The sequence below is a fragment of the Lissotriton helveticus genome, chromosome 7 (assembly GCF_964261635.1).
Source record: "Lissotriton helveticus chromosome 7, aLisHel1.1, whole genome shotgun sequence".
Lineage (NCBI taxonomy): Eukaryota > Metazoa > Chordata > Amphibia > Caudata > Salamandridae > Lissotriton > Lissotriton helveticus.
Genome location: NC_136068.1, coordinates 362,893,022 through 362,904,263, shown reverse-complemented (window position 1 = coordinate 362,904,263; position 11,242 = coordinate 362,893,022). Strand labels below are relative to the sequence as shown.

Below are 11,242 nucleotides of genomic sequence, written 5' to 3'. Positions count from 1 at the left end.
GGCCTCCTTTGTCCTTCTTGGGTACCAGAAAGTATTGGGGAATAGCAACCACGGCCTACTTCTGGCACCAGGAACGTGCTTGATGGCCCCCTTGGCCAAGAGGGCCATAACTTACTCCTGCAGAAGTTGCAAGTGATTCCCCCGACATGCTGAGGAGTCACCTCGAAGGGGAGGGAGTAGCCCCTTAGGACAATTTGCAGCACCCACCTGTCTGATGTGTTGGAGCACCAGTGGCGGTGAAGGCAGACCCTGCCCCTGGCGTTGAATCGGCCTGAAAGCTCAGACTAGGAAGGTTTTGAGGTAGATGCTGCGGGAGCAGATGTGGACTGGCCCCGTCGTTGATCCCCGGCACCGCCACAGCAGTTACCACTTCCGCGGCCGCGTTGAGGCTGGTTCTGCAGCCTGTGGCTAGCGGGACGTGTGGGGGTGCCCCTTCCTTGGCCACGAAAGGGGCAAAAAGCAGAGGTTTGCTGGCGCTGGCCAGACCGGCCCAAGGACTTGACCGTAGCCCTGGAGTCCTTGGAACACTCAAGCGCACTGTCTGCTTTGGCACCAAAGAGGCGACGGCAATTGAAGGGCATGTCCATGAGCATAGCCTGGACATCGCCCGAGAAATTGGCAGACCTCATGCGTGGTGGCAAACCGCCACCGTCGTGGAAATCGCCCTTCTCAGCGAGTCCGTGGTATCCAGTCCACACCTGATAGAATAACGTGCCGCATCCCACCCCTCCGCAAGGGCTTAGGCGAGCCGGGCCTCCTCCGGGCACTGGGGCAGCACGTCCGCAACCGTGTCCCACAAGGATTGGGTATAACAGCCTAACAGGCAAGCGGTGTTGATAGACTGCAACCCCAAACTCAGTGAGAACAGTTTCTTGCCAAACTGATCAAACCTTTTGGATTCCCGATCCGGGGGAGCGGTCGGGAACACGGTCTGGGACGTAGATGCCTGGATCACCAGGCTCTCGGGGGTGGGGTGTACAGAGAAAGCTAGCATCACCCAGAGTGGCGTTGGGCCACGTTCCGATCCACAGGGGGCACTGTGGAGGCCTTGGACCAGGTGCCCATCAGAACATCCGTGAGTGCCTCATTGAACAGCAGCAGAGGCTCCGAGGAGCTTACTGGCGGCTTAGTCACGGCCGCAGCAGGGAGCTCAAGAGCCAAGGCCTTGGCCGCCCTGCGCAACACTATACCTTAGGTAGCACCCTCCTCCGTAGCCACGGAGGGAGGAGAGATGAATCCAGTGTCGGGTGAAGTGTTCCAACCACTGGCCTCCCCTAGCCCATCTGCCCAGTCCTGGCTCATCTAGCACAGTTATGCCAGAGGGTCCTCATACCCCTCCCAGTCCTCCCCTTCATCCATGTCCTGGTATACAGGCTGGAATGACAGAGCCGGGTCGTAGGTGAAGGCCTCACCCATCGACTCCGGACCGGGGCTGAAACCGGGGTCGACGCTGTCAGAGGACTGCGCCGGGAGAAACACCAATGGGGTTGGCGCCAGCAGAGGAGTCGTAAGGTCAACTGGCATCGACCGGGTTCCGGGCACGGATCCCCACAGGGACGACGGCATCAGGACCGAAGTCACCGACGGCGCCGAAGCAGCCGACGGCGCTGGAGCCACCGGCCCGCTGAGGCCCCCAGTCGGACCTGCGGGGCCCAAAGGCGCACCAGCAGGCCTCAACGGAGGGAAGTGAGTCCTCATGGCAATGAGGAAGTCCCAAATCTCCTCCGGCGTCGCTCACTGCCAGGGACTGCAGGGTATGGGCCTGGAGGCGGCGCTGGTGGCTCAGACGGAGCCGCGTGGGCGGAGTCGCCCGAACCCTCGGCCGCGTCGCACGAGGGGAGTCAGAAGAGTGATGACACCTCTTGACTTCTTGGAGTGCCTCGACTTACCGGAGGACTTGGAGCCCACGAGTGCTGGCGATGACTCGATGAGCAACGGTCGGTCTCTCCGCGACCAGTCCCTCGACTTAGTCCTCGACAGGGACCTCGAGCGTCACTGAGCCGACTGCCGGACCTCGAGTAGCTTGCGGGACCACTCCTGCCTAGCTTTCGACGTCAAGGCCCGGCAGTCGGGGCACGACTTGTCGTCGTGGCAACCCAGAGGCAGTAGAGACACTGAAAGTGGGGTCGGTCACCGACATCCGGCAGTGACAGGCATCGCACGGCTTGAAGCCAGGCATCCCTACAGCACCGGGAGTCTAAGTCGACTCGAAAAAGAGATTCAAAATAGATAAACGTTAGTCAAAAAATTACGAGGAGTACTGCCCTTCCCGGATCTGCGCTTGCTGACACGGAAAAAAGAACGGACGTCAGCACGCAAGGGCGGCGTCTAAGCACTCAGACGACGTCATGCCGGCGTTCACGATGCCGACGGACGCGGAGCCGCAGACACCCACCGACGCGCAAGGGTACTGCGGACGAAAACTTTCCAGATCCAGTCTGACGCCTTGGGATATTCGAAGGTAAGTAATCTAACACTAACCTGTTTCTTTCAGATGAAGCATTTGGGAGGCGTTCACGGCATTTAGCTGTAGTGAAGCGACACCTAGCGGAAAATACAGTGCAACAGCAACTCACCGTGTATCACATGACCGTTCCAATACCCAAAGGATTCAGCACAGGCTGTTCCAAAATGTGAAGACAAGCAATGGCTGGTGGAACTTGATCCAAAGCCCGTCCCCGCCGTATAAGTTTTTGCTTTGCTTACTCTGGCGGGCAGCTAAAGCGTTCTCCAAGTTAGACAGGCATAAAGGGTCTGGGCTAGTCTTTGATTTAACCACTTGGTGGCAGCTCACGCCTGCATCATAAGCCGCATTTAGAGGTGGATTGGGACTGGGGAGATGCATACAAACACTACTGGCAGACAGAACACACGACAGTAGAGACGTCTTTGTCAAATATCCATTTACTGAGTTACTTTTGTACAAGTCAGTTTTCCCACGCAAAGTAACACCTTCATTTTGTAAAACATTTCTCAGCTTTATAGTGCATGCATCACGTCTCCCTCCCTGATCGCATACATAAAAACTCAATTTTACAGTAATTCAAGGAGGCTCAAGGTTATGGAAGGAATAGTCACAGAAGTCAAAATGTTTTATTCAGTGTAAAAGTGAAGCCAGTAGCATGGACCAATAATCCAACTTTAATGGCAGAAACCATGAAGCGGTTTTGTTTTGTGTGGAACAGTAAAAATCTTCCCACCAGTTTGAGGTTTCGAAACTTTCAGTACTACTGAACTTGCCGTAAGAGATCAAGTGCTTTTATGGGCAGGAGGGGAAAAAGCGGCAGTGATTTAATGTAACCGAAAGACTTTAAGTGCTGGTACTTGACACTTTAGTGCTCGAGATGAAAGCCACATATCCACGGTTGAATACAGTATAGCTTTATAAGAACTTACCAATTTGCTAGCAAAGTATTTTTTGAAACAGTTCATTTCTAAAAACCCTGCCTCTAGAACATTAAGCATACAAGTGACACGCGTAAGGGCACAGGGTGAAGTTGAAAAGCACAGAAATTCAGAAATCCTTACATTTCGAGCAGCAAGTCAGAGTGCAGTCCTTAGCATGCTTGCAAAACTGCCCCTGGAACGGACATTTTTTTAAATTTTCTTTTTTATTACACATCAATACTGTAAGAAAAGTCCCCTCTGTCCCATTGAGTTGTCTCGTGTCCAGAAAACACTGCCTGCAGATGTGCACAGAAGAAGCAGCAGCTGGTGACAAGCGCATGCGCAGGATGGGTTTAGAGTGACTAGGCCCAGAGTGAAAAGGCAGCAAGTGACGAACCATCTTCAGTGAGAAGTTGGTGACTTTGGAGGAAGGAGCTGTCCGTTGTCGTTTCATCATTTCCGCATTATAGTTTATCGTCGCTGCAGGGGTTGCTGAGTGCTGCTCTCTAACATTTGTAACAAAGCGAGACTAACAGGAACTGCACATTTCCAGTGATACAAAAACACATTGTTGTGATACGTTTGGAAGGTGGAGGACAAATGCTGCACACAGGAGCGCGCCCAGCCCCGGCAGATCTAGTATCGGTAGTGGTCCGGCTTGAAAGGCCCATCCTTGTTCAGACCCAGGTACTTGGCCTGCTCGTCTGTCAATTTGGTCAGCTTCACACCCAGTTTGTCGAGATGAGCTGCAGCCACGGCCTCATCCAGCTGCAAAGAAACATTTCAGGACAATCAGAAACCTTAATGGATGCAGGCAGACCAACAGAAGCAACACAAACAGAACACTGACAACACAGCTGAAGGGGACAGACACCTGTAAACACATTGACCTCGAATGTGCATCATCAACGCAAGCCTCTTTGTCAAGCTGAAGACAGCTACCACCACGTTGCATTTGTGTAAATTAAAACATTAAAGCTGTTCAGAAGGCTGAGTGGCCAATACTACACATAGGTATTAAAGGTTTTCTTGGATAGTAATTCTAATCCAAGGTCAACGCCAAAATCCTAAAACAACTTACCATAAAGAAAACAATAGATAAAGCAGTGTATATGCACGGCTTTAACATTTTGCTATGTGTGAACAATGTTAGTACGCCACATCTCAGCTGCAGAAAGGGCAAATAGGCTTTTAGAAACAGTATATATCTGTGATGTATGTGCAGATGTGACATTTGCTGATGTACACTATTCTATGGTTAACACTTAAGGGATGAGGTAGCAGGACAGGTTTTGAACTGAAAGCAGTTGGCACCAGGACTGTAGGACGGCACGAATAGGCATAGATAGTTGGTTATCTGGTTCCTATAGCAGCAGACGCCTCACACAGCAAGGTGAACACGTCAACCCCACTTTGATGAGACTTACAAGACTTTGCTGCTCTCATTTGGAAGATCCTTGAAGTCTACCTAAAACAAGCCTTTAGGCGACTGCTAAACCGTACTCAAGCTCAACACCTGCACACACAGTTGTAGTTCAGGGATGGAGTTGGTGAAATTGAGCAAGAAAGTTCAGTTACAACAGTAATTACACAGGGACTAAAATAAGGCAGCAGAAGATCAGTCATTACCGACCCGGTCAGTGGAATTATGTCAGGGAGGGCCAAATTGAGTGCCGAGAAAAGGAAAATTATGGGATACAATGCAGAACATTTGTGAGAGCATTATCTAATTTTTACAGGATAACGTTATCTGGGAAAATGTTTCCCCTCAGTACTAGCCAGACACCCTAACACAGCAATAAACAACTTAAAGTTAACCAGTCAATCTTTTCAAAAGGCCTTCGACTGAGCAGCAACATGTGTTGCATATTTAGCAACTTGCGATCCATTTGAGCTAAAAAATAAAAATAAAAAAATAAATAATTCTATTCCAAAAAGCAAGACAACTCTTGGAAGGGGTAAGACAGGACGACATCCTAAACATGCAAAGGAGGTATTACCTCTGACAAAACATGCAGCTGTGAAAGCAACCTACACTGGACTGATTCTCTCTCACCAAAACATTTTATCCATACAACTATGACTAACCAGGAGATAATCAAGGTGGAAAGCCCGGCAATTATCGTTGCCGTACTGCTGAAGTGGTTCAGGTGTGCAACTGCTAAAGTGTGCATATTTTTTACTGGATGTCACAGTAAAACATGGCTCCTTTGCACTAGATGAGGCCTGAGGAGCAAGACCTCTGACTTGATCCAGAAACTTTTAGAGCTGTTCTCCTGCATGCCTCTAGATGCTGTTGCATGGGTCCAAGCGGACATCATTCAGCTCTGGAAGTGATGAGTTGAGTTACATATAAGCAGTACCGATGTGCACTGTCAGTTACTTTCTAGGCTGTACAAACCCTCAGACATAGTCCCATTGGCAAATTGGTATAACCAGTGTGCTGATCTTTAGGCAGACCTTTTTTGATGGAAAAGTGCAGTTAAAAAAACGGGAAGTGGGAGTGTTAACTCCTGTTAAGAGTATCCACCAGATTGTTACCTGAAGATTAGCAACTTGATCTATGATGAATACTTCTAACCACAGATTCTTCACACTCTTAAAACCATAGCTGTACCTCCCAAGATGGTGAGTCTGAACTGGCGCAGACCAAAAGGTCCTGAAAGACAGAGGGCAAAATGCCTCTCTCGACTGAACCGGACTGTTGGGGGAATAGTGTTTTGTGAAAGTGTGTACCGAAGTCCACAGGCACCTAACAGATGTCCAGAGCAGGCACCCCACATGCTAATAGTAGCTGATTTTGCCTTGATGGAATGAGATCACAAGCATTTGGGGAGCTTTTTCTCCAGTGCGTAGCAGGCTTATGCAAAGAACAATTAATTGCTACATGGTCAGTTTTCCCTTCTTCACGCCGGAAAACCCTAAAAGAGCTGATCGTCATCCACTTGATGTCCCTTGGTACAATCAACAGAAATTCAATGCTCTTTAAGGATCCAAACGATGGAGTCCTTCTTCCTCCCTAGAGGAATAAAATAGAGCAAAGAATGCTGGATGGGTGCTAACCCGACCAACATTAAAAGGAGTAACTATTTTAGGTAGAAATGAAGTCCGGGTCCTCAAAGAACAAGTTACTTACCTTTGGTAGTGCTTTTTCAGGCAAAGACTGTAATCATAGATTTCATACCTGCGAATATTCCCCAGGTGTGAAGACTGGATCCGGAAAATAATGAGGAGTACCTTTTTGTGGCAGTAGGTGGCATCACAGCAGAAGTGACAGTGGTGCCCATATAAGCACCAACCCAGCATACTGAAATTAGTATCTTCCGTGACTATTCCTGCATCAAAAAAGCATAGCCACATGAAAACCAATGTGATGAGCAGAGTGCAGTTTCTAATAGGACCTTAAGGGGGAGGAGCCCAGTTTGCGGGGTGTGTGGAAGTGTTGCTGAGGAATCTGCTGATTGTATCTACCAGAAAAAGCATTATAGATGGTACATAATTTGTTCCCCGGACAAACTTCTAAATGCAGATTCCTCAACTTACAATAGATACCCAAGCAATAGCTCTCCTGGGTGGGTCTGAAAACTGGTTTAAACCAAAAAGTCTTTAAGGAATAAGCTGGCAAAATGCCCATCTTGACAGACTGTACTGTACAAAGCAGTAGCGCTTTGTGAATGTGTGGAGTGACACCCATGTAGCTGCTTGTCAGATGTCCAGGACAGGTACCACACCTATAACTGCAGTAGTAGAGACCTTGGCCCTGGTGGAATGTACCCACAAGCCCTCAAGAGGCAGCTTTTTAGCTTGTGAGTAGCAGATCTTAATGCAGAGTACAATCCATCAAGATGGTCCTCTTCTGCACAGTCTTGACTTTTTCTTTCCAGTGAAATATGAAGAGCCGATTGGCCACCCAATGGCCTTCGGCGTGATCAATATAAAATGAAAGCTCTCTTCAGGTTCAGGCGATTGAGTCCTCTTCTTTGGGAAGATAAGGTGGCGTGAAAAATGTAGGTAGACACATGCCAATATGAAAAGGGGTGACATCCTGCAGCAGAAAGAGGCACTAGTCCGGAAACTAGATTGCCAGGGAAAAAGCTTCTGCAGAGTAAGGGCAGACAGAGCTCGAAGCTCGCTGACCCTACTGTCAGACTCAATCGAAACCAAGAAGACAGACTGTTTTTCAGGATCAAGAGCCTTAGAGGACAGCTCGAAGTGAGAATACGTCAGAATTATGTGCACCAGACAGATCTCACATCACCTCCAGGTGTAGTTGCCATTTGCGATCCTGAACGCATTGTAAGCAGATTTGTCTGCCCTAGCATTATTGGAACCTGCCAGGTGCTTCATCACCAGGAAATGCCAGCCAAGTCTAGAGGCATACTGGCACAGGGTCCATGACCCCATTCCACCCGGTTTGTTGCAATATCACATGGCAGTGGTGTTGTCCGTGAACACCTGAAACAGCCTCCCTTTGACCTCTAAGGAATCTAATTAGCATGGAAAGCCGGACTTCTTTCCATCCATGCATCGCATTCCACCCCACACCACCCCACCCCACCGCGTCCCACACCACCCCACCGCGTCCCACCCCATCCCACCGCGTCCCACCCAATCCAATCCTTCCACCCAATCCACCCACCCACCCACCCCCTCCACCCACCACCCATCCCTCCCACCCATCCCCTCCACCCACCCCTCCCTCCATCCATCTCCTCCACCCATCCCTCCATCCCCTCCACCCACCCATCCATCCCTCCATCCCCTCCACCCACCCACCCACCCATCCATACCCTCCACCCATCCATACCCTCCACCCATCCCCTCCACCCATCCATCCATACCCTCCACCCATCCATCCATCCCCTCCACCCACCCATCCATCCATACCCTCCACCCATCCATACATCCCTCCACCCATCCATCCATCCCTCCACCCATCCATCCCTCCACCCATCCATCCCCTCCACCCATCCACCCATCCCTCCCTCCATCCCCTCTACCCCCTCCACCCCCTCCACCCACCCATCCCCTCCACCCACCCACCCTCCCACCCATCCCCTCTACCAGAAGTATTGCATTGGTCACCACTGTCCGCTTCGGGTAGGGAAGAGAACAGGGATCTTTGCTAGATTCATCAGCAACCACTGCATGTCTTTTGCAGTCTCCTTCAAAATCTGGACACGGTTGGAGTTTATCCTCTGGTGCTGGCCCACCGGGATTTCAGTTCCCACTGTATAGAATGCATATGGCATGCTTGACCAGCAGGAGGCCCTCAGACCAGCAGGAGGCCCTCAGACCAGCAGGAGGCCCTCAGACCAGCAGGAGGCCCTCAGACCAGCAGGAGGCCCTCAGACCAGCAGGAGGCCCTCAGACCAGCAGGAGGCCCTCAGACAGGCAGTCAGTCTTACCAAAGTCCAGGATTGAGGCTGAAGCATCAGGATCACAGCCCAAATTTCCTGGACACTACGCTCCTGCACTGTATCCAGAATGCTCAGACGTAATGAGCATCCGATTAGGAGCCGGGAGTGACTTCACGGTTAAGGCAGAAAGGTAGCGCAGAGAAGTAGAAAGATTTGTGACCCATCATTATTTGCCTGCCTGTGGGCCAGCAGGACCAGAATGTGGACATATGGGTCCTGCAGGTGCAGCCACCATCCAGTCTCCAGGGCAGATGAGACCTGAGCCAGAATGAGCATTTTTAATTATTTCCATAGAAAGGCGCTGAACGGGCACAGATCACAGGATAGGACATTCCTGGTAGTTTCCTGTGCTGACAGGATTAACAACCATGACCTACTTCTGGCGCAGACACCCCTCTATGGCTCCATTAGCAAAAAAAAGCCTGCATTTTCTGATAAAGCAATGAGGAGGTCCTCAGTCAGCCCTTCTGAGGAGGGTGCAAAGGCAGAGGGGTTTCCAAAAACAAGGGTGTACCGCTCCAGGACAATCTGAAGCAATCACTTGTCAGATCGGACCGCAGACCACTTGGGTAGATGGTGCCTGATCCTGCAATCAACGGGATGGCTCTGTAGGACAGAGGGTATACTTAAGGTGCGGGACTGAGGGTATACTAAAGGTGCTTATAGCCTGTGGCTGGATAGCTCACTGGGCCTAGTTCTCGCATCCATTATGGGATTAGCAGTCTCGTCCATGAAAGGACTGGTCTGGTTGATGTACTGCGAAGTACTGCTGGTACAGCAGACGCCAATAGGAGGCTCAATCACATCCATGGTGTGGGCAAAAGTCTGCTGCTGAGACTAGGCAAAATAGAAAGAGCCCGAGAGCTGGTGGTGACCCAACTATCGAAAGCATTTGAGCACCCAGTCAGCCTCATTGCCACATAGGTTGGCGCCATCAAAGGGCATGTCAATCAGTTAAGCCTGGTCATCAACTGAGAACACAGTGGCCCCAACTACGAATGATGACAGTGCCACTATGGAAGCTCTGGTTCTACCTACGGAGTCAGTCTTGCACAGCCCAAAACCTCATGGTGAACTTTGCTGCATTCCAGCCATCCAGGCGGGCTTGGTGGAGGATGGCGTGGCCCTCCTCGGGAAGCATGGGAAAGCAGCAGTGGAACGGAGTCCAATAATGCAAGGGAGTAACGACCCAAGAGGCATGTGCTGTTCACCAACCGCAATGCTGGTGGAAGACAAGATGCACTACCCAAAGATCGAAAGGTGTCCTGAGTCCTGGATTCTTTGTCCTGTGGTGTCAATGGGTCCACATTTGGGTTGACCTTAGAGGTTGAAGCCTGCATCACAAGAGCACTCGGGGGATGCTGGAGCGGAAGGCTATATCCCCTAAGGAGCGATTAAGGTGCAGTACAGAGAAGCACCTGTGCAAGGTTCAGCCCAGGTGCCCAGGAGAACGTCAGCAAGGGCTTCATTCAACGGGAGCAAGTGCTCAGCCAAGCTTGTTCCTGGGTGAAGCACCTCAGTCAAGCCATTCAATTTTGACTGTCAACAGCCACAGGCAAGGACGTCGACTGCCCTGCACATTACGGTGGCAAAGGATGGGCCTAACTCCAAAAACAGGCCAGGATGGGAAATCATCCGGGGGCGGGGGCAACACGCTAGAATGAAAGGAGCCAGGGTGGAAAAAGGCACCTATTTAGACATTAACCCACGGGCACCACATAGCTCTGTGGGGCCTGGAGGCACAACAGAGGGAGTCAGTGGCCCAAAGATGGTGTGCATGGCATTACATAAATCTTAATGAAGCGGGCATCGCTACTGTCTTCGTGACACCCCAAAGCCATGGGAGTCTCAACATCAACGACCCACCGGACAAAACACCTATGCATCAGAGGCCCCCCCAGCCGGAGTCCATTGAAACAGACTCTGTGGCCCGGAGACTCCCAAGAGTGGAGCACCCCTTTAGGTTCTGCCGGACTGGTCCCCCAGGGTCCTTCAGCCTCTTTCTTGTAGGTACTTTTCCCATTGAGTACAGCATGTACCGTCTAAGGCTACCACCGCTGAAAGCACCTTCGCACCCAGAATCCCCAGGGCAGGTAAAAATGAACTCTTGGTACTTTCAGCGACTTTGGCACCTACTCATCTTAAGTCCAGAAGAACCGTCCTGTAAGGCGTTTGCAAGTGACCATATGCACTGAAAGTTTCTCCCATAGGATAACCACGTTTGAGGCTCTACTTCAAATCTGACAGTTGTCATTTTCTATTTCTACTGTAAAATTTGATAACATCTAAAGTACTTACACGATTATGAAGTTCTTAGTGCCTAAAATTCTATAAGAAGACAGTTTATTTTTTAAATAGGTCTCAAGTTTCTGTGATTGTGTCTCATTTATGGATTGTGTAAACAAATGCTGAACAATACCCTCTGATAAGCCTAA

General features: G+C 50.4%; 1 protein-coding gene across 1 annotated transcript in view; it reads right to left on the bottom strand.

Moving 5' to 3' along the window:
• Window positions 1-2,888: 2,888 nt before the first annotated feature.
• Window positions 2,889-11,242, bottom strand: part of AHCY (adenosylhomocysteinase) — a 194,800-nt gene continuing 186,446 nt past the window's right edge. Inside the window, exon 10 of the mRNA XM_078652177.1 lies at window positions 2,889-4,155. Coding sequence (XP_078508303.1) covers window positions 4,024-4,155 — 132 coding nt within the window. The 3' untranslated portion in view covers window positions 2,889-4,023. The remainder of the gene's footprint in view (window positions 4,156-11,242) is intronic.